This window comes from Sus scrofa, chromosome 13 (genome assembly GCF_000003025.6).
Source record: "Sus scrofa isolate TJ Tabasco breed Duroc chromosome 13, Sscrofa11.1, whole genome shotgun sequence".
In the NCBI taxonomy this organism is placed as follows: Eukaryota; Metazoa; Chordata; class Mammalia; order Artiodactyla; family Suidae; genus Sus; species Sus scrofa.
In genome coordinates this window covers 81306743-81330564 of record NC_010455.5, presented here as the reverse complement: position 1 = coordinate 81330564, position 23822 = coordinate 81306743, and the positions used below count along the sequence as shown (strand labels likewise).

Sequence of the window (23822 nt, the reverse complement as noted above, 5' to 3'; positions counted from 1 at the left end):
CGATCCTCTGTGACCTCAAACCACTTGTTATAGGTCTGCCATAGAAATACAGAGTGGCATTTAGAAACTGTCACAGCAATCTGACAGAGTAATTTTATATTTGTTGAATCAAATAATACTTTAAAATTGGCTTATATTGTGAATGTCTGTGCTATTTATTTCATTTTTTTAAGAAATTGGTCTCTATTATGTTTTTACAAAATCATGGTCCATGATTACAGGGAAAAAATTTATCCTTCACCATCAATGATTTGAGATGTGTAATTGGGAAGAACAAATCTGACTCTGTTATCAGATCTGTTTCTTTCACTTTAACCTTTGTATTCTGTTGCTTTTCTTATAAGTTAAAAATGTTGCCTATAGCCTGAAATATACAGGATAGCCCATTCTGAAGGCTCAAAGTATAGTTATTTTCCATTCATAGAGAGATTAAAATTGCAGAACAGAGACTAACGTTTATCTTATTGGAGGTTCATAGCAAGGTCATGACCCGACCTATGTGGATACCTGCAACAACAAAGGATTCTGACACCAAGAAGTTTGCAAAAACCAACCACCGCCTTTCCCTTCTGTCTCAAAAAAGCCGGAATTCCAACTCAGGAAAGGTGGTTCTTTGGGAAACTAGTCCACCATCTTCTCGGTCTGCTGGCTTTCTGAATAAAGTCACTATTCCTTGTCCCAACACCTCATCTCTTGATGTATTGGCCGGTCATGCAGTGAACAGTATAAGTTTGGACTCGGTAACAGAAGCATTGCCCTAGATAATACCCTATTTAATTATTTCCGAAAACTTACATCCAAAGACTTCAAATCTAGAAGGTGATACTTCAGAGCACTGCAACATTTTACCCTACATATCCACAGGGCCATTAAGGCCTTCTGTTTCAGAATTTTAGATGACTGTCAAGATCAAACCCTCTTCGTTCTAGTCTTATGGGCATCATCACGTCTCCCCTGGACCAATCACTATGACAACTTGCTATGTTACCTCTGTTTGTCCTTCTTATCGACAGTGGTCCTCATTGCCCAACCACAACACGTCCAGTTCCTCTTCCAGGAGGTCCTCCATGATTGCTCTGACCCAGACCGAGCTCTTTCCTCCTCAATTCACAGGTCTTGCAATTTACATCATTTATGTGGGGCTCACACTGTGTTCCCCAAACTCCTGTCTATAGACAGGTGCAGGGTCAGGGCTGGTCTTAGGAGAAACCTATAAAACTTCTCAAGACACTAATTCCTGGGCCCCACCTTGGGTGATTCCAGGAGAAGATTTTGAGAAGGCCCTGGAATCTGGCATTTTTACCACCCCTCCTCCAAGTGATCTGGATGCAGGGTCAGACAAGGAAACCACCCAGCCCAAACAATATTGGGTATTAAACTCCCACTCCATCTCTCAGCACGTTCATGAGTCCCAGTAGTCAGTGGAGGGGGCTGAGAAGGAATTTATACTCCCCATGCTGGATGCCTACAGGGAAATTTGTTTGCTGCCTGGAAACTGACCCAGCAGGGTAGGACTTCACATTAAATGAGTTTAGAACAAGCATTCTTTTCTCTTTTTTTACATTATGCCGGACAGAGTAGAGATTCCAGTCCCAGAAGAACTGCAGAGGCAGGACCAGGGCTCTCAGTGGAGAGAGACCCACCTCTAGTTGTGGTGCATTAGAATAAATCTCCTGACTATGCCCTTCCTCCCACTGGAAGGAGTTCACACCCCTGCCCTGGTGATTTTATACTTGGCCATGTGACTGGCTTTGACCAGTAGACTAAACTATTTATTTCTGTGATTGTTTTTCATCTGCAACTCTCATGTCTCCCTACCCTGCCTGGCCCCCCTTGCCCCATCACGAGATCCACAAGAGCAGGGACTGTGTCTCTTTTGCTTAGTTTTTAAATCTCCAGCACCTGGTGCAGTTCCTAAAACAGGGCAGGTTCTCGCTGGATATCTGGGGAATGAATGAAAAGGATGCCTCACGGAAGGTTCTGGGCTCTGTGAATTTCCCTGGCCCTCTTGCTGTGGTCAGACTTTCTTCTTGTTGCCTTCCTTGTGGATTTCCCTGCTTATTTCCACCCTCTCTGAATCGAAGATGTTGTGGTTTTGCAGGGCTGGGTTTGGGGTTCACTCTGTGCTGCCTCTCCAGGACCCTTGGATCCACACATAGTCTTTGCATGAATTCTGCTCTGCCCCTATGCCTGTCACAGGCCCCTGGACACTGCACCCCAATCTGGTCAGCCCCTGGCTGTCTGTGTGATATGAGGGATCCATTCACTTTGATGTGGCTCTCTGATGCCCATGTAAGTGCATAGTTTTCCAACAAGCCTCTGAACTTGCTGGCATGGGCACCACCTCTTTAAAGCCTGGAATCTACCCTTTCACTCTGGCTCCACTGTCTCTGGGGTCGTCATGGCAGCAGTCAATGCTGCCATCTAAGTGAACCATATGGGTGACACCCCCAAAAAATTTTGGCTGCAACTTTCTCCCCATCTTTCATCACCAAAGATCCTCAGCTCACATGCTTCTTGGCTCCCAAACAAAAACATGTCCAGCAGAATTGATGCTGGAAAGGTGCAGAAACTCAGCAATTTAAGAGCAGCCCTTCTGGGAGACAGTTCTCCCAAAGGGGAAAATATTACCTCAACCAACCAGGGTACTTCCTCTTGGATTTATAGAAACTCTTCTCTCTTATGTCTAATAAACATGAGCATTTTCCAGGCAATTTTCTTATCTTGGGACAAATGCATTATTGGTGCAAGATGGAGTAGCTATTCTTCAAGAATCTTTACTTTTATGGCCTTGAAAAGCATTTTCAATGCATGCATATGGTTTTTCAGGCATACGATTTCAGTCTTTTTGAAAAGATGGCTTATGTCAACTTTTCATACTCTAGGAACATACATTTTTTTAATAGATAGATTAGTTGCACATGGTGCAGAATTTATTTTTTTTTTTAAATAAAAGGGCCAGGACTCCAGGTAATATTCGAGGACTGCAGGACTTTTCATTTCACTGAATGACTTTCTAAAATTGGAACAGAATTATCATCTCTTCAGAAACTGTGGTACAAATCTGCAGAGTCCATCAAATACATTGGAAAACCCGAGAGTGCAAGTGCACAGGGATGGGGAGAGGTGTCCCTCACACAGGTGGGGGCAGGTTGAGCCATCACAGACCACTGTTCCAGGGATACACTCCTGAGAAAGTAATCCAAAACGCAGACCAAGCCTGTTTGCACAGATATTCACCGATGCACAGAACAGAAAAGTGGAACTAAGCTAAAGCTGGACAATTACACTATCTGATTGCAAGGACCCCGTCAAACACGTGTGACCTTATTGGGGAGCACCTTATGCAGCCACTGGGGGGGGGGGGAGGTTTCCCAATGGGAGACAATACTTTCGGCACTACGATAAGTGGGGAAAAAAAAGTTCAAGTGACTATGTATGAAGGGAGAAAAACAGACTCTCATATTGATAATACTGCATTAATTGGGTCATGGGGCATTTTTTTTTTTTTTTTTTTGTCTTTTTGCCATTTTCTTGGGCTGCTCCAAAGGCATATGGAGGTTCCCAGGCTAGGGGTCTAATTGGAGCTACAACTACCGGCCTACACCACAGCCACAGCATCACCAGATCTGAGCCACGTCTGTGACTTACCCCATAGCTTACAGCAACGCTGGGTCCTTAACCCACTGAGTGAGGCCAGGGATTGAACCTGCAACTTCATGGTTCCTAGTTGGATTTGCTTCCACTGCGCCACGACGGGAACTCTTAATTCTTTAAATGTTTACATTAAAAAGTCACAGTGGCTCAGTTTCTATCAATTACATAGAACTCCTAAATGTTGCCTGAATGTCACCTCCTTCCCCCTTATCTTGGTGCTCACCTGGGCAGAGGGACCAACCACCTCTTCCCTTTGCCACAAAGGGCTCCTGCTGGCCTGTCTGAGGGCTGCCCCACACAAGGCAGGGGTGCTTTGTCTCACATTCTACATCCACATCCATGGGGGCTGAGACCAAAAGCCCGGGAGGCTGGGAAGGGGATGACAGGCTGCCACTGCTTGCTTCCGGGCCTGGAGCCTGGAAGAAGGTGGGTGATTCAGCCTGTGGGAGGTTGTCATTAGCCAAACCTCCCAGGGCATGGATGGGCCCCTGCTCCTGGCCGCAGGGTTCTGCAGTTGGCAGCTGTCACCTGGGAATGCAGAGTCTCAGGCCAGAGACAGCTGCCGGCAGTGGGGACTCTGAGGGGTTTCTGGCCTCCAGCAAATGCCTTGTTACTGAAACAAGTTAAACAAACACCCCACTTGTCTTACACTGGCTGAAACTGTGGTCACATTTTACTCTAAATACTAATCTCCACCAACCAGGTTATCAGAAGTTTGTTGTCCTCAGCATACCAGTTTCTAGAGGCCTCAGACAAGTTCCCCACATTGGTCCATGGTCTGATAGGGTGGTTCCAGGCCCCACAGGCCCCCTGAGCTTACACTTTGCCCTGGGCCCACATGTCCATATCTGCTGCTCCCATGGGAGACCTTGCCCTGCCCCGCCTGACTAGGGACCCAGCTTTCTGGTGGAGAGCACCAACAATGAGCCCTCTGAAGGCACCCAGACCACAGCTGAGGCCCACTTACTCCTTGGGGCCAGGTGAACTCTGCTTGTTATGCCCACTGCCTTACAGAATCTCTCTGCAAAGTTCTGCCTTCTTCATTCACCTGCAATGGAAATCTGACTGCATCTGCCATGAAACCAAACAAGGAACACACACACTCACCTCACCACCTCTGCAGAGCTTTCTCCACTCCCTTCCTTGCAGCTCAAACACTTGTCTCCTGTCAGTCATAGAGCAGGAGATGCTGAGCAGATGTAAACTTATTGCTGGAAAGTGCCAGCATTTAAGCACCGAGCTCTCCTGGGGTCCTCCTCAGGCCCCACCCTCTCAGTGCACCTGGCAAATTGTACTGACCCTGAGACAGAGCAGGACCCTATGGTCCTTCCCCTCTATGTCCTCTGCCTGCCTTTTATCTGTAGAAACACTTTAGTCCAAGAGTAAGTTTAATCAGAGAAGTGAGAAAATGTAAGAACAAAGGAAAACAGTCAAATGAGACCAAATAATAATAGTTTGTTTAGTTATTAAACAAAGTCAAGGAACTTGAGTTTCTCCTCAAGGGCTATAGATACTGTTTGAGCCATATCCTGTGAGCTGTCCTGTAGATACTGATACCCCCATCAGATGGAAGAGCTCCATGATGACCAGACTTTAGCCATGACATAAGCTGCCACAATTCCTAGAACTGGCCTCAAGGAAATGGGAAAAAACCAACACTGGAACTGAAGATTAACTGTACTTAAAACAATCAAGATGATGCTGGTCAGACCAAGGCATGACCAATGTCAAGATGGCTGTCTCAGCCAACTGTGCTGTTTCTGCGTGCAGCTGCCTCCCTCTGCCTATAAAAGCTCTTGCCCACTGATCCTCGGGGGAGGGCGAGCTGGCCCATTGGACAGAAGTCTGCCCAACCCCCTGGTTGCCAGCATCCAAAATAAAGCAAGCTTTCCTTTCTACCAAGCTTGCCTCTTTATTGGCTTTAGAGTGGCATCCAGCTGGACCCCACTTTTGGTAATCACCCCATAATGCAGCTTCAGTGCCACCTCATCTGGGAAGCCTTTCCAAAGGGTCTGGCGCCCCTGTTCTCTGCTCTCCCAGCCCCTGAGTCCCCACTCACTGCTCTGACTTCCCCAGATCAGAATCATCTATTCAGGATTGGGTCACCTACTTGCCTTCAACCCACCACTCCAGCTCACGCTCCCCAGGGGCTCATTACTCACCTGGCACAGGGCTGGCCCTGGGGCAGTTCCTTGAGTTGAATGGAAGCTTTAAGAGCTTCTCTTGTGTGTCAGGATCACAGCCACCCCTCCTCATGGTTAGACTGGGGTCAGCGTTCCAGGCCCTGTCCTGGCATTTCCAGAGTCCTGACATGCTCCACGGTGTGACTCCAGGGCTGACTCACAGCTCTCCAGCCTGCCCCTCAGTCCACCAGGAGCCATGTGACAAGGACGCTGAGACGAGGGGGCACTCTTTGGGCCACTTCAGAGATGAGGATGAGTATGATAAGGAGAGGTGGGGTAGCTTGCTGTGATCTCCTTCATTACGAGATACCAAGTGGCTAATTGACATGCAGACAATATCTGTCAAGACTGATACCACTCAGTAATGCAGAGCAAGAAGGAAGCCACCATTTAACAGCTCCGTAGCTGGGCCTCTTACACAGGTGTATATCTGCATGATATCCATCTGAGGAAGGGAGCAGGAAGAGGGCTGTTTCATTGATGGGACTGCTGAGGCTGAAATGTGCAATGACCTGCCTAAGGTCACAACCCCAGCAAATGACACTGATAGCCCTGCCTGACTCATAACCCCACTGCAGAGGCCTCTGTTTCTTCTCTACCTTCATTTTCCTGTGGGTTGCATGGAGCTGTTCCTGTGTGTTGAGTACAGGTCTGCCTTGGGACGACCCTGTGGGACACGTACTCAATAGCTTCATTTTGCAGATACCGCATCTGAGGACTCAGAGTGGTAAGTGACTTGCCCAGTGTCCTTGAGCCAAGGCATGATAGAACCCTGATTTCAGCCCAGATCTTCTGGCTTTGAAGCCAGTGCTCTGAAGTCCCATCCTCTGCTGCCTGTAAAGTCCCATCCTAAAGCCCCACCCTCTGTCAGCTCAGCCAGGAAAGTGGTTTCCGCAAAGCCTGTGGCTAGATCAGGACGGAGTTAGGTGCTGATTCGAGTCCTTCTCACACCCATCCAGCTCCATCTCCACAGGTACAGGACTGTACCAGACTCCTGTCTCCTTGCTCCCTGCTCCCCCACCACCTCTCTCAGTGTTGGGTTCAGGGCTATACCTGGGAAAGATGAGGGGAGGAATCAGAGGAAGAACGTGGAATGAATGAAAGGGGAGGTGAGGAAGGTGGAGAATGGGGGCCTATGGAAGGAAAGAATTCTGATAAAGAGGCGAGTCAGGAGGACAAGTGAGGGCACAGGGGATAAGGGAGAGCTGAGCACCTGGGACGAACCTCCAGTAAAGCCAGGTTCTGTCCTACTGATGGAATGGTAGATGGTGGATAATTTCCAGGCTCATTTCTCTTCCAGGAGAAGGTAGTCTTTCTGCTCCGGTATGAGAAGCTGAGCTTGGGCCTGGCATTTTGGGGTTTGAAGCTTAACACCCAGGTCTTGGGCTCACATGGGGTTTCTCTGGCCCATGAGATCACCAGAGGCAGCTTTAGGTTCAGCCAAGTAGTATGTGAGAGACAGACAGTCTACAAGCATGGGTTTATCTTTCAGATGAGTTGTAATCTTAAAGGGACAGTGTGCTGGAACAGGCTCAATTAAGGAAATGTGAGTTGGGTAAGGCAAGGAGGCAGGAGGAGAAAGAATACTGGGTACCTTTTAGGTGCCACCCATGTATTGCTTTCGTGAGTTCTAGCTACATTTTCAAGCTAAGTCTCATCACCATTTTGTAGATTAGGTGATGGAGAGGTTACACAGCTTTCCTAAGGACACACAGGTTGTGTCTCTTCTGAACAGTTTTCTGAGAGGCCCTTTTATAAAGCTGATTTCATGCCCTTTTGGAAATTCCCAACCTTCTTGTTCCCTCCTCCTTCTTCCTGACCCCTTGGGGCCTCTGGGGGTAAGCGGACATGAATCCGAATTTCATCTCTGCCATTTTCCAGCTGGGAGGTTTAGGGCACATCGCTCAATCTCTCTTGGCCTAAACTTTCCTCCTCTGTAAAATGGGTTAGAATTGCTCTTTCACAGGGCATTCCTATCCTCTGTGCAATGAATCTCGCTTTGGACTTTTGTCCCTCTTTGCCTCTGTCTAAATTTGTCCATTTCTTGTTCCATTTCCCCCCTCCCCAAGACTGTCCTAGACACTCCAACAAACTAGTTCTCACTAAGGTGTCAATGGACAATAATAGCTTTGTATGTGCATCAGCAAACATTTTCTGGAAAGGGCCAAATAGTAAATATTTAGACTTTGAAGGCCATCTGGTCCCCATGAAACTATTCAGCTCTGCCGTTATAGTGCAAGAGTTGACTTGAGGTAGTATGTAAATGAATGAATGTATTGTAGGCCAAAAAAATTTATTTATGGGACTAAAATTTGAATTTCATGTAATTTTCATGTGCCATGAAATAGATTCATCTTTTGATTTTTTTCAACCATCATTTAAGATGTACAAACCATTTTGTAGCTCACAGTTTCACACACACACAAAAAAAAGATCGACTAGATTTAGCTTGTGGGTTATGCTTTGCTGACCTCTGGCTTAACAGTGACTCCTATGGAGGCATTTGCAATTTAAGTGGGGATTATCTTATTAAAAAAGAAAACCACAGGCCTAAAATGGTGTCACTTGTGCTAAAACCCATGATACCAAACCTAGATTTAATAACTGACCTAATTGTAGTTTTCAACCTTCCTTAGTAATGTAATCTTAATCAGCCAGGCTGGAATTTTCTATGGCACCAATGATGTAATCTGTCATGTGGGCCCTCTCCACCCTCTCCTCCCCCAAAGGAAGAAGAGGTAATCTGCATGATAGACCCTTACCCTTCCTCCAAAAGAAAGTGCCCTGAAACAATTCTTTTCTTGTACTAATAACCTCCTTGCCTCACCCTCCCTCTACAAAAACTCTCTATTTTGTACAGTCCCTCGGAGCACCTGTTTATTTACTAGATGAGATATTGCCTGATTCATGAATTATTGAATAAAGCCAATTAGATCTTCACATTTACTCAGTTGAATTCTATGGTTTTTTGTTTTTGTTTTTGTTTTTTTAACAGATTTGGTGGCAGCAGTGGGATTGAAGTTAACTTCCAATGGCATTTAGGCGCAACAGGAAACATAGGCTGGGTGCCCCAGGAATACTTTTCAGTTCACTCTTTCTTACTGTTTTCCTGGGCCATTGGTAAGTTCCTCTCAGTCTGAGCTCTATTCGCTTTGCTTTCAAGCTCCCAGTATAATTGGCTTTCCTTTACAGGGCAGGTCAGCTTGAGCTGGTAAATGATTCTGCCCGGAGCCAATTGAGCTAACAGATGATTCTGCCTGGAGCCAAGCCCTTTGCTTTTCAGACTGCAATTTCCAGGTTTTTGCGTGGAAAACTCCAGGCCTTGATTCTGTTCCCAGATTCCGTGATGAGAACTGAGGAAGGGTTAGAGTATAATTCCCCATTTGCTTGGAATCTTTCCTCAAATTCCATGTTGGGAACTGTGGGGGGCAGCTGCAGTTCTCTGTTTTGTTTGGAATCAATCCACAGTCCCCATCCCTTGGGCTTTGCTGGTTCAATCCTTTTCCCCAGTCGAAGGCTCCATGGGAATTGGTGGTGCATACAGGGCCCTCTTTTTGCTAGGACACAGAAACATCCCTTGGGTACTACTGATATATTAAGATGCACATGTTTGTTCCATTTTGTGTAGAAAAGGCTAATTACTAATGAGATCCTTTATATCCAAAACTTGAATGCACACCTTCTGGCACATCTGCTTATTTTTTGTCTGAGAACTGTGATTCTGGCAGCTGTAGGCATTTGCAAAAATGGCAAGAACTTGCTGAGCTTGTTTTGTGTCCTGAGATCTTGGCCTGGTAGACACCGGGTTGAGGGTTTCAAAATATGGCCAAATAGAAATATGAGCTACATTCCACTCGAGGCTAGACATGGTTGGATAGAAATGTGGATTAAACTCCATTTGCAGCCAGGAAGCTAGGAAACTGCTGTCAGCCCTCAGAGGAATTATAATAGACATTATGAGGAATAAATGAGATCATTTAAGAACGTACTTGAAAGCAAGGGCTCCCAAATCATATGGACAGAATGGGTATCTTTTTTTTTTTTTTTCTTTTTCTTTTTAGGGCTGCACTTGCAGCATATGGAAGTTCCTGGGCTAGGGGTCGAATTGAAACTGCAGCTGAGGCCTACATCACAGCCACGGAAACACAGAATCTGAGCCTCATCTGCAACCTACACCACAGCTTGTGGAAACGCTGGATCCTTAACCTACTGTGCAGAGCCACAGATAGAACTCGAATCCTCAGGGACACTATGTCTGGTTCTTAACCCACTAAGCAGCAACAGGAACTCTGGGGTATCTATTTTAATTAGTATGCTGAAGTCTCCAAAAGTTTTCAAAAGTCCAAAATACCTTTATTGAAAGGCTTATTGCAAAAGCCTAACCAAAAAATTAAAATGAAATGAGACATAAAAGGTACCTAATACAAAAGTTAAACCTAATTCTTTGGGGAATTGGAAATAATTGTCTTTGCCTTGCAAATCTCTCTGCAGGACCAAAGTTGTGGCTCCAAAAGTTCAAAGTTCACCAGTCTCTTTTTCTTTTTCCTTTTCTCTTGTCAATCTCCAAACCTTACTTATTCCTCTCAAAATGTTAAAAAAAAAAAAAAAAAAAAATCAGGGCTTTGGAAACTGAATTGCCCTGAACCTAATCTGTGCCTTTGTGATGTAAAATTTCCTCCCCCAGTCTTCTTTAGGACCTAAGAGCCATTCTTTGAAATGTAAACTTAATAGACAGTTTCTCAATAGAAGGGGGAGAAAAAAAGAGAGCAAGAGACAGGAAGAGGAAGTATTTGGAAATTGGGCTAATGAGAAATCTTATCTTTTCCTCTAATATTAGTTATGATAAACTCTCTGCAGCTATATGTTTGTGTGTCTATACATGTATGTTGCAGATACCTTATGTTTTTCTACCTTGAGATGATATTGCCAAAACTAACTTGTAAAAGCTCTATTTAGATGGTTTGAAGGAAAGTGCTTGTATGAATTGGTCATTCTGAAATTCTCAGAAATATAACAGAAACTAAGTGAAATACTTTTCAAGTTCACAAGATTTTCGATAATCTTCAGTAAATAAAAGCTAACATAAGTTTGCTGGTTTAATTAAAACAGACATGTGTTTAAGGTTATCAACATTGAATATAGTGGAAATGAACAGCCTTTACCCAGGTTTACTAGTCAAATTCATGTTTCTCTGTTGTACAACTGGTCAGCAAAAAATAAAATAATTTAGAACTATGGCTGATTTTTGTCCAATGTCTCATCAAGTTTTTGTGGGTAATTAAAATATAATTGATGGCAGCAAACGATTCAGATACAAATGGGGTAAGAATTTATATACCAACCTTTTAACAACAATTATATTTTATGAATATGTACTTTAAAATAGCCTCCAAAATCTTTTCAGTAATTTGAAACTTTTGAGTTTTCTTAGTAATAGGGGACATGAATTTATATGCAAGGAAAGCAGGATGTATTTCTTGACAAGAAAAAGATGAGGTATGGAAATGAATTCTTGTTAAGGGAAATGAGGGTGATTTTGTCTAAACTAGAACTTCTCGTTATGAAAGACAAACTAAATGTATACAAAAAGTTGAAGAGAGAGAGAAAAAGAGAATTTTACCTTGTGTAATCATGCTGGCTAAAACCGAATCGATATCATTAGGGTGTTAAAAATATGCTTTGATATCAGTAATATACTTATGCAAAACTAAAACTTTTTTTTTTCCACTTGCTAAAATGACAAAGGAGATTGGTTTTCCCACAGGCGCTAAAAACCAGACTCCCAGATTGAGCAAGTAAATGCAGTGAATAAATCCATCCCCTGGTTGGGAGTAAATACAAATGAGATAGAATCAGAAATCTCTCAGCTCTTGCAGACATTGAAGATTTTGCTGCGAAAGCACTAGTTGCCCAGCAAACATTCTTAGACTCTCTGGTCAGGGTGTTTTTGGTAACATAATAGCCTTTGACTATCTTTTAGCTGAACAAGGTTATCTGTGCTGTACCTTCCACTTCTAGGAAAGTTGAAACCAGTTACACAGGATTACTGAACAAGCTGCTTGGCTTAAAGGAATGACTCCTTCAAAAGGGTCTTCCTTTGACTGCTTTGGGTCTTGGGAACCATGGCTCTAAAGTATACGCCAAATATTGAGAATTGTCCTGCTTATTATAATCATAATAATAACCCTGGTGTGTTGTGGTCTCTCAAAAGCCTTAAATGCATAGTTGCAGTTGCTAACCACCAAGCAAATGATCTCCTTAGGACTGGAAAGTCAGACAAAAAGCAAAGAGAATGACTGATTTAAGGATTATGAGCCTAGAACCTGACCTGTGAATGTCACAGGGATTAAGCAAAAATGTGATGTGACCTATGCATACCACACCAAGGATCAACAAAGCTGTGAGAATTAAAGAGCAGTACAAGAAAGTGGTGTTAATGCCTTAACTTTTTATCACATCTCTCAGACTGAGAGTTTGACCAAAAGGGGGGAATTATTAAAGAGAAAAACACAGCCCCCCAAAGGCACTATTTGTGCTAAAGTCTGTGATACCACACCTAGATTGAATACCCACCTGGTCCCTGATTTTGACTGTGACCTTCCTCGGGGAGGTAATCCTTTCTTTTTCTCATCCTTTCTTCTCTTTCCTTTCTTTCTCCTTTCTTTCTTGCTTTCTTCCTTCTTTCCTCCTTCCCTCCTTTTTTCTTTTTTCTTTTTTATGGCCATACCTGAGGCATATGAAAGTTCCCAGGCTAGGGACTGAATCAAAGCTGCCGCTGCCGGCGTAAGCCACAGCCACAGCAACACCAGATCCAAGCTGCATCTGAGAGCTACGCTGCAGCTTGTGGCGACCCTGGATCCTTAACCCACTGAGCAAGGCCAGGGATCGACCCTGCATCCTCATGGATACTGGTTGGGTTCTTAACCTGCTGAGCCACCCCACTGGATCTCTTTCTTTTCTTTCCTTTCTTTCTTTCCTTCCTTTCTTTCTTTCTTTCTTTCTTTCTTTCTTTCTTTCTTTCTTTCTTTCTTTCTTTCTTTCTTTCTTTCTTCCTTCCTTCCTTCCTTCCTTCCTTCCTTCCTTCCTTTCTTTCTTGCTCTTTTTCTTTCTTTTTCTTCTTTTTCTTTTTTCTCTTACCTTCTTTCTTTTCTTTCTTTTTCTTTCCTTCTTTTTTTCTTTCTACTGAAGTATAGTTGATTTTTTCTTACAATATATTAGTTTCAGGTGTATAACACAGTCCAGTGATATAATCTTAGTGGGCCAGTCTGGAGTTTTCTGGTCAGGACCAGTGAGGTGACCTGTCACAGAAACACTTTCCATATCCCCAAAGAAGAAGAGGTAATCTGCATGATAGATCTTTGCCCTTCCCCCCAGAGAAGGTGACCTAGCTTGGAAAATTCTTGCTTTTCTTTTGCTAATGACATCTTTGCCCATTCTCCTTCTATAAAAACCCTTCACTTTGTATAACTTCTCAGGACACTTGTGTGGGAGGCTGCATAAAGCCAACTAGAGCTTCACATTTACTTGGTTGAATTTTGTTTTTTAATATCCTTTAGAACAAAAAGTTGGTACCTTAACAGTGGAATCCTGGACAACCTGGGAGGACATGATGGAGAGAACTGAGGGTCAGGAGCCATCCTTTCCTCTGTCTTTCTGGCCATGCTCTCGTGTATCAGCCTGCAACAATGCTGGCATCATCATAAATCCTCCAATGGACACCTTCTAAGCCCTGTCTGTTTCTGTTTCTTTAAGCAAATCTGGGTACCTTCATGGGCTTATCACTCTATGATTTGAAATCAATGCCTCTCAAGTAGTAAAACCTAAGTCAGGTCTTTGGTGTACTTGATCAATAATTGATTTGATTTTGGCAAGGGGGAGGGTGAAGACGGCTGACCCCTGGGGTCTGGGATTTTTCTCCTTGGCAGGGTGGCAGGCAAGTGGACAGCTGCAGAGAGGACAGAACATATACTTGACAAGGCTGAGCAGGAGCCTTTTCTACCCGCAGACGTGCCTGACTGCCAACACTGACCCCTCACTTGCCGATGGGATCTCGTGGGATTTGCCTGAAAATCTAACCTCCTTTGCTGCCCCATGCTTTGAACTGGTTCTGGAGTGAATACATGACTTAGATACTTTTCCAGAAATGCTCCATCTAGTACACTCAGGAACAATCATCCTTTTCAGCTGCTCTCCCTGCCCGTTTTTGCATCCTAGCCACCATCTATGTGGTTAGCTAAGCAGTGCTTCTGCTTATTCTTCCTCTTCTTCCTCTTCCTCTTCTCCTCCTCCTCTTCCTTCTCCCTCTCCTTCTCCTTCTTCTTCCCCTTCTTTTTTTTTTTGGCCATACCCACTGCACATGGAAGTTCCCAGGCTAGGTACTGAAGCTGAGGCACAGCAGTCACCTGAGCTATAGCAGTGACAATGCAGATCCATAACCCACTGTGCCACCAGGGAACTCCAGTCCTTTTTCTTTAAGATCCCCCTCGCCATGCCAGGGTGTGAAAGCCTCTGGGCTCCCCTCTGCCACTAGGGTAACATAGGAGGGTCCCTCTCCTGATCCAACCCCCTCTGGCTTGTCTAGTTTTCTCCCCCATGCCCTGGCCACATAATGCTGGTTGGGCTTCAAGGCCCCTTCAAGGAGATTAAACTCAGACTCTGGCCAAGATTAGAATTACCAAACCCTTATCATCACCCCACCCGTCTCATTGTAATGCCCCTTCCCCCACCTTGAGCAACCAGGCCTATTCCTTCCTGCCCCTATTAGGAAAGGTATGTGGCCCACTCCTCACCCCACCCCTGTAGGGCATTATACACCTCCAACCAAGCCCCAATCAACCAGCAAGTGTATCATAAGACCCCTCTTTCCCCAACCAATCAGCAGGTCAGGAGGTGTATCCTGAGACCTCTCCTCTCCCTGGGTTATAAAAACAGACGTGACCACGCGCTCATCGTTGGCTCTCCCTGTTCATCAGGAAGTCATCCTGCTGTGCTTGCAGCAGCTCTCATCTCAATAAACTCTTCTTTCACATCACCTTGCCATGCCAGAAAATTCTTCTTTTCGACCTGTGCGCATAGACCATGACAATGCTCCCTCCCACTCTCCTGACATCTGCTCTCCAGTCTGGAACACTCTTCTTCTCTGTGCTATAACTATAAGCCCTCAAGACTGAGGCCAGGGGCATCTCCTCCAGGGCCCCTGCAAGGTTCAGTGTCTCTCCTTTGTGTCCCTAGTGCTCCCTCCCTCTGAGCTTGAGTACTCCATACTGCCATCATCTCCTTCTATACTAGGAGTCCTGGTAGGTTATTTTTTCTCTCTATCCCTTCAGCACACAGTGGGCCTTCAGCAAAGGGTGAATGAATTCAATGCAGAATATTTCCTACTATGTCATGTGTGTATCACCTTCAGTTATCTCACCATGCAAATAGATAAAGGGAAATTAATCACAACCAGCAGTTTTCAGGCTGCTGTCTTTTCAACACAAAAGTCTTAGACACAGTCTAGGTGTTTAGTAATATTTTATGTGTGACCTTCTCACTCCAAGCGAAGGCCATGGAGCAGGAACTTTCAGACTCACTAAGTGAGAATCTGGATGTTGCCCAGCCTCCCAGGTACTCACGTGCACACTGAGATTTGAGAAGCACTTTCTAAAAGACACCCCCCACCTCTTCCTAACTAAGGCCTAATTTGCCAAATGGTGGAAACACTGGGACAGTGCGATGCACCTGGAGAATTACTTAAGCCTGAAAGAACAGAGAAGAAATGGCTCATTACATGGCTGCATCTCTCTTTCTTTCTATGGTAAAGAGGACACCCTACTGTGAAGGTAAAAGGAGCAGGAATTGGGCCCAAGGGAGAAGCTTGAGGTACTGACAGCACTGGGCAAACGGATGCTGGATGAGGTGTAATTGGCTGCTGTGGGAGGATGCTCAGGGATGAGGAGGCAAAGGGAGATGGGCTTCTGCCGGAGCTGAAGTCTGGGAAGGCTGATTTGATCCAGGGAAGTCAGATCTAGAATGCCTGGTCAGCAATGTGCCTGGGAAAGAAAGGGTGAAGGGCCAGCAGAAAAGCAAGCAGTGAGTCTCTTCAGAGGGGAACTGCTTTGCATAAAGGGACAGTGACAGACTCAACTTTGGGTCTCAGCTGGCAGGAGCCTGTAATAAATGCAAAATCTAACTTGCAACAGTAAAAGGGAAAATGTACTGAGCAAGTGTTGTGCAGACAAGGTTTTCAGCTTGAAATGCAGACAGAGACGGGACAAGGGATTATCAAGAACAATAAAGGAAGGGATAAAAAAGGGATGCGTCTCTCGATATAACATTACGTAACATAATTAAGAACGAAACAAACGGAGTTCCCATCATGGCTCAGCAGAAACGAATCTGACTACCACCCATGAGGAACAGGTTCAATCCCTGGCCTCACTCGGTGGGTTAAGGATCTGGTATTGCTATGGCTGTGGCATAGGCCAGTGGCTACCTCTCCAATTAGACCCCTGCCTGGGAACCTCCATACGCTGCGTGTGTAGCCCTTAAGAGACAAAAAACAAAACAAACTGAAACAAAAAAATGAAACAAACAAAAGTCTCAAGCCAGCAACTGAATTGCCAACGCTCCTCTAGGACACAATCTGTGGCCCCTGGAAAGAGGGATCAGCAGCGCCACCTCTGACTGCATCCATTGCTGTCACTGCCCCATCACCAGAGAGCCTCTGAGGGCACTGCATCGTCTGCAGTGCTCTGATCCATAGATGGGTGTGGATTCTTCCCGCGTCCTCAGGCATGGGCATGCATAACTGCTTGGCAAGAGGGAAACAGACACTGAGAAGACTGCAAGTCCAGATGCCTGGCATGAAGGGCACAAGCTTGTCTTTAGCACATGGCCTGCTACAGATGCACCCTTTTCCTGGTCCCTTATAGACTCTTCCATCTCCATGAATAAGAGCTACTGAAGGGATACCATGAGTTCTCAAGAGTCCAGGACAAAACATGGAGGTTGAGTTGTCCTTGCACCCACATAGGCTAAGCTGATGGTTTGAAGACCCTCTTCTTCCCTGGGCAGCTGAGAATGGAAGCGATATTCCCTAAGGCAAATCTCTACCTACTTGTGCAGAGTGAGCCCACCCTTATACCTACTCAGATTACATGCTCAGAATAGAGCAGAGAAGACAACACTCTCGTCACTCTCGTAAGAGCAAGACAACAGTGCCTGGTACCCAGGGGTTATTTTCTGGATTCAAAGCCTTCCTGCCCTTGCTGCCAGTTAAGCCTCTCCTAAGCCCCTTTCTGCCACTGGTGAGAGAAAGTGGTAAGCAAGCTTTTAGTTTATGCTTAGGTGATGGGCAGAAAGTTCAGTGAGTGTCAGGGGCTGTGAGCCGTGGGGTTCTGCCCTTGGGGAGCCATATCATTTCTGGGAAGACCAGATTCATCCACAGTGAAAAAGACAGAGAATGGAAGAGCACAGCCCAAGCAGAGGATGCTTTGGCCAAGGTCCAAAAGAGAGGTGGCAGCAGAGCCAGAGTGTGGGATGTCCATGTAAAGCTGGGTAAGGCCAGCATCACCTTGGGGGAGCTGCAGTGCTACACTCCTGGAAGGGGTTACTGTGATGGAAGACACAGTAACAAGGGAGTTGGGTGGAAGGGCATCCCTGGAGTCTGGGTGGAAGGGAGGGTTCTAGATGGGGGTCGGGGTGGGGGTCCCTTGCTCCTCTAGGATGGCTCCCAGGAGACAGGTCCTTGCAGTCAGGGCTGATGACTACGCTGATATAGAGGGAGTGCTCCAGGAGAGACAGAAGGCTCTGAGAGTGATGGATGGCTTTCACTAAGCTGCAATCCCCTCCTGCCTGGAGGGAAATGACTTAGAACAGGTACAAGAATTTGAACTGCCAAACTGCGTTTGCTTGGTGACTTGCTGCTTGCCAGAAGCCAGCTCATGAGGAGCCTCTGTTCTCCTGGGCAATTAGTCCTGGCACACGCCCACAGATCCCTCACTCCAGCGGGGGCTAGGGGTCATTGCTGCTCCTCATCCTGGCATCCCAAATCATGACTGCCAACCCTCCCCTGTGTCTGTCCTCTCAAAGCTCACTTTCTCTCACTCCCCAGACCCCATTCCCTCCACATCCTATCTTTCTGATATTGTTCACTGCACCCTGAATGCTCCTCTCCCATTCTATACAATGAGGCCTTTACCCCACATCTGGCTCAGGAAGAGCCAGCCTTTTCCCTAGGAACTCGATGACCTTGAGGGAGGGGCAGCATGCTTCATTGGCCATGAGCAACACAACAAAATGAAAAAAAGCCAGTAAAGCATGGCTCCCTTCAGTTTGCCGAGAAAGTGGGGAGAGGGGGCTGGGCAGGGGGCGTACATCTGGTTCCAATGGTTATGCTCATCCTTGGAGAAAGGAGCACTTCCAGCTCTGAGGCTGCAGCCCTGGCTGGGAACACAAGGGAGGACAGGCCCCAAGCTGGGTGGGTTGGAGATGGGGGTTGCTCAAATGGGGGAGTAAAGTGGACCTGTATGGTGGAAGGAAGAGGAATTCCTCTCCAGGTCTTGGGGCTGGGACAGGAATGCCAGGAAGACACTTTGAGTGACGCCTCACACATCCGAGAACTTGGAGAACCTGTCTGTGATCTGAAAGCCTGCTCGGATGATGGCCTGGGAGAGAGACCTCATGGTTGTCTACATGAGCTGGAGGAAGGGGGCTGTGATGCAGAATGCAGCATCAGCTTCTGCCATCCCAGGCTGGCAGACTTAGACAGGGAGTCACTGTCAAGTAGTTGGTCCTGATGTCATACCTGCTTACATTGTTTTGCCTGACACAGTGAACTGATGCAGGGGTGGCTACTTCCCTCTTGTCTTGTTGCACAGAAGGCTACCTCTGTCACCATTTATTTGTCCACTCAACACTTGCCAATCACCTGCACCACACCTGGTCCCGTGCTGGGCACGGTAGACATACCAATAAATGGATGGCACCCTCACCTCCAGGAGCTCACTATCTAGAGCTGAAAAGAGCATCTAGCCCTGAGGTAGCAGGTCCACGCAATCCTCACACAAAGAACAAACATTATTAACATGGTTTACTTTGCATACATTTGACACTGAAACAAGTACAAACTCCGTTGGGAAATTACATTTAAATATAGGTACAAAAATGTGATTCCCAAATCTGTAGGTGTCTCATTTATCAAAGACAAAAAAGATTGGGATGATTCTCCAGATATGGCCTTGTATTTCACTTTCCTTATTTAAAATCCCATTGTGGGCATGCTCTATGCTTAGAAAGCTTTATATTCTTTCCAGCTTCCTTTTCAAAAGCCAGTTATTATATGTTAAAATAAAATCAGATGAGTTCTTCTTTATTCAAATAGCTTTTCATTCATTTGTTCATTCATTCATTCAATGACTATGTCTTTTTTCTTTTTTTCCTTTTCTTTTTCTCCTGCACCTGTGGCACATGGAAGTTCCTGGGCCAAGGACTGAATCTGAGCAAGAGCTGTGACCTTCCCCACATTTTCGGTGATGCTGGATCCTTAACCCACTGCATCCCAGCAGGAACTTCCAATGATTATTTCTTGAATGCTCACCATTGGGGCCAGACATGTGCTAAGCCTGAGAAATTCCACTGTGAACAAGAGAGACAGAGTCTTGCCTTCAGGGTCAGGGTCTAGTGAATTATACTCAACCAGAGCTCAACCCCCTGAGGTTAGGAACACATAGTTTCCCACTATGGCCTGTTCCTTTTCCTCTGTCTCCTGCTTGATCCTAAACAGATAGAGCTAACTCTATCTTGTTCTTTAAGTCTCAGATGTCTTACCTGTGTCTCTCCTACCATTTCATCTTGTCTACTTTGTTTGAAGACAGATGACTCTGGCTCTTTCCAGAGGTGGATTTAATTACCCCTCCCATCTTTCTAGTTGAAAGATCATGGAAGAGAAAGTCGTGCAGGGGATGATCTGTGGGCAGTGACCCAGGTGGGTCCTCAGGGGTCCTTGCTTTGCACTATTAAGTCCTGCCAGTCTGGCCTGATGAACTGGTTTTGGAATGAATGCTTGACTAAAAGGCAACTGTTCAAAGTCTGACCAATCACCTATATGGTGCTCTGAGATCAGTCTGCCCAATGGGAATATGAATGACCAGCATAGCTAATCGCACCCTCTCTGGGGGAGTTTCAGAGTGAAAGCTACAAAGAGAAAGAGAGAGAGAAAGAGGTAGAATATAACAGGGGCTCTGAAGCTTAAAGACTTAGGAAAGGAAGGTATAGGACTTTAAGGCCTCTTCAAGGAGTTGGAACTCAAAGCCTCTGGCCAAGACAAGAATTAACAGACCCTTATCATCACCCCACCTGTCTCACTGTAATGCCCCTTCCCCACCTTGAGCAACTGGACCTACTCTTTCCTGCCCCTGCTAGGAAAGGTATGTAGCCCACTCCTCACCCTGCCTCTACAGGGGCATTATACACCCCCAACCTACCAGCAAGTGTACTGTAAGACCCCTCTTTCCCAACCAATTAGAAGGTCAGCAGGTGTGTTGCAAGACCTCCCTTTCTTCCTGGGTTATAAAAACAGACAGAACCACAGCTCAGGGGCAGCCCTCCATGATTATCAGAAAGTTGACCCACTGCACTAGCAGCATTTCTATTCTCAATAAACTCTTCTTTCTTTTCACCTCACTATGCTGGAAAATTCTTTTTCCAACCTGTGTGCACAGACCATGACAGAAGTAGGAGACAGAAGCCACAAAGCAGAGAAGTCCATGGAGCACCATGAGTTAAGATTAGGCAGAAACCCGCAGCAGAACCAATGTGTGAAGCAGAAATAGGGACAGCTGAGCAACCCAAATGGTGGCCCAAAGATAACTCCAGCATCCCTGCTTGGCTACAGGACCTATTGGTGCCACCACAAGAGTTCTTGTTATTCCATAAACCATCCAATCCTCTGTGAGCTCCATCTCTGCAACTGGCCTTGCCCTCCTTATTCTGCCTTAGCTCTGTGGAACACCTCCAGCACCTAAGGGCAACCTGGACCTTCTGTCTTGGCGTCCTAAAAGATCTAAACTAGCACAAAAAAACCCACCTCTGTCTAAAGCCGTTGCTTCTCCATTCCCAGAGCCAACATTTTAGAAACCATCTAATGCAGAGGCTGGATTCTGAATCTTCATCCTCTGCCTGTACGCCCTCTGTGCAAGCACAGGAAACACACAACCTTCCCCAGGTGCTGATCAAAACTTGAAATGTCCCTGCTGGACTCTGTACCCTGAGATCATGTGAACAGGCTTGCTGGCACATTCTTCTGGGATCATTACTATTGACTGAAAGATGTCGTGAGATTTGAGAAAGGGCACATTGGACAAACCAGGCATGCAAGTGAGATGAGTGGCCTCGGACATTCTCAGCTCTAAAATGGGGGTTATACATCACCCAGGAGTTTACTCTGTTTCTTGCAGCAGAGTGGCTCTGCTTTACAAACTCCTCTAGGGACCAGCACCTGCCTTCCCCCAACAGCAATGACAAAGGCAGACCCACCTTGCCAGCCAGGCTTGCAAACTGGCTTCACATCCACCTGCACCAGGGTGTCCTGAGCTGCAGGCTTCTGTCCACAGTCGTAGGCGGTCACCAGGATCTCATACTGGTGTTGCTTGTCATAGCTCAGCTTCTCTGTGTTCCTGATGTTGCCTGAGGACACAGGGACATTGAAAACCATATCAGGTTAAGTTAACCACGTTGCAGCTTTTCAAAATTGCTTCTGCCCTCCTCCAACCTTCCCCAGAATAAGCTGTCCCCTTTCCTGATCTCTTTGTAAGAAACAAGGGAAAGTAGTGGTGTAATGCTTCTGCATGTGGACTGCTTGCGCCTTGGTGGCAGATTCCTAGGAACCACTGGCTGGAGCCACCCCAGCCAGGGAATTCTGTGCACACATCTGGAATCCAACTGGTTGTTTTTTTAAGTATGGGGTTGCCAAAAAACAACCCTAAGCTGTGTGGCTGTGTCCCTGATGGAGGGCACCGAGTACTCATCTGACTCAAAATCTCTGGGAAAAAAGATGGAATTCTGAAACGTCCCAGTACGTTTTTTTTTTTTTTTTTTTTAACATCTGGGCTCATTGCCAGGAATGTTCACTGCCTCTTCTCACATTATTTTGCTACCAAATAGGAAGTAAAATCAATAAGAGAACGTGTGACCTCCCTTCTGAAAGCTACACAGAATAACAGATTCCTTGCCCTGGTGACAAAGACATTTTTCTTCTCCAAGAGAGACCAGGCATTGTTTCTGAGTCATTTGTGTGATTTTGTTCCTGTGGGTTTGGTATGACAGTTCAGAAATAAAATAGTTGACAATTAATGAGCAAAACTGTAATTGACTATTTTTGCTGAAATACAATTTTGGTTTCAAAAAATGAATTGAGGCCCAACAATGCTTTTTGATTCCTAGAGATTAAAGTCTTCCTTTGTCGAGAATAATTTCAGTCTTGCTTTTTTTTTTCCTCATGGTGGAGCTGACAGCAAATGAAAACTCAAATGGTATCATCATCCTTTGCCAGAGGCAAGATCAAGAAAATGGAACTTAAAAAAAACAAATAAAACAACAAGCAAATACACAAACACGGAACGGCTGACTCAGAAATATTTTTATATCTCATCAAAACTGAAGGAAATCTCCCTGATGAGCTTTCTTCTGTTCCAGCTGATGTATATTGTTCGTGTGAATTCAGACAACAGGGTCTAACTCAAGTAAGTGCAGAAAGTTAGAAAAGCCACATCATGTTTTAAAGATACGAAAAGTTGATCCACTCACCACTCAACATTAGTAAGGCAGCGCTCAGTCCTAGGCCATGAGCAAGGGCTACAAAGGTGAGCATAGCTGAGGGTGTGGAGGGGGAAGACGTATGAAGTTGCCCAAGACCTTGGACCAGGAATGGGAATCATTTCCTTTGTTATCTGCTCTGGACTGTTCCTAAAAATGCAATTGCAGCCATCTATTGGAAGTCAAGTTTCTCTTCACAAAGCCAGTTGAGGATCTCTGAATAAAAATGGATGTGCTCTATCTTTGGGCTTGTGATTGATGTTCAGAATCCTTTTCATCTTCCTCCAAATATTTGTTTCCATCTCAGCTCAGGGGTCCCCACGCACGTCTGGAACAGCTCAAGATGGTGTTGGTAACATTCCCTGTGGGTTCTATTAACAAACTAGTTCGTGGTTTTAAGCATCACAGGGGAGGGCTCCTGTCAGGTGGAAGCATTGTAAAATCACCATGAGAAGGATGTTCCAGCAACACTGAATTGAATTTTGAACAAAAACTTTTAACTTTCTCTCTCTCTCAAGTTAAATGGCTCTCAGAAGATACACCTAGTAGAAGAGGAAGGCTCAGGGTTTACAATCCATGTGACATTAAGCAGACCAAACACTATTGACTGCGGTAGAAAAAATAAACACACAAGCCCGCAATCCTTGGCTCAATTTGCCGCAGCGCCACTTCAGTAACAAGTCTTAATGAAACTGTCTGAGAAACTAATTTACTTTCTCCACCACCACTGACTTCATGCATGGGAGAATGGGCTCCAGAGCCCAGTATTTGAAGCATTAGGTAAAAAAGAGAATGTAAGATTGTGGCCAATGGTTATATAGGGAAGGGGCAGGTTTGGCTAAGTCACAGATTTAAAAATTTTTTTGAGGAGTTCCTACTGTGGTGCAGCATAAATGAATCCAACTAGTAACCATGAGGTTGTGGGTTTGATCCCTGGCCTCGCTCAGTGGGTTAAGGATCCGGCGTTGCCGTGAGCTGTGGCTCAGACCTGGTGATGCTGTGGCTGTGGTGTAGGCCGGCAGCTGTAGCTCCAATTCGACCCCTAGCTAGGGAACCTCCATACGCTGCAGGTGTGGCCATAAAAAAAAAAAGAAAAAAATTTTTTTGAAAGACCAGAAAAAGCCATCCTTTCTGCTTCTGTGACAAATGTATTATTTCCTGCATGTCTGAATGATTTCTCCTAGT

General features: G+C 45.5%; 1 protein-coding gene across 1 annotated transcript in view; it reads right to left on the bottom strand.

Moving 5' to 3' along the window:
• CLSTN2 (calsyntenin 2) overlaps positions 1 to 23822 on the bottom strand; it is a 672110-nt gene that overhangs the window by 130784 nt on the left and 517504 nt on the right. Inside the window, exon 5 of the mRNA XM_021071127.1 lies at positions 21360 to 21509. Coding sequence (XP_020926786.1) covers positions 21360 to 21509 — 150 coding nt within the window. The remainder of the gene's footprint in view (positions 1 to 21359; positions 21510 to 23822) is intronic.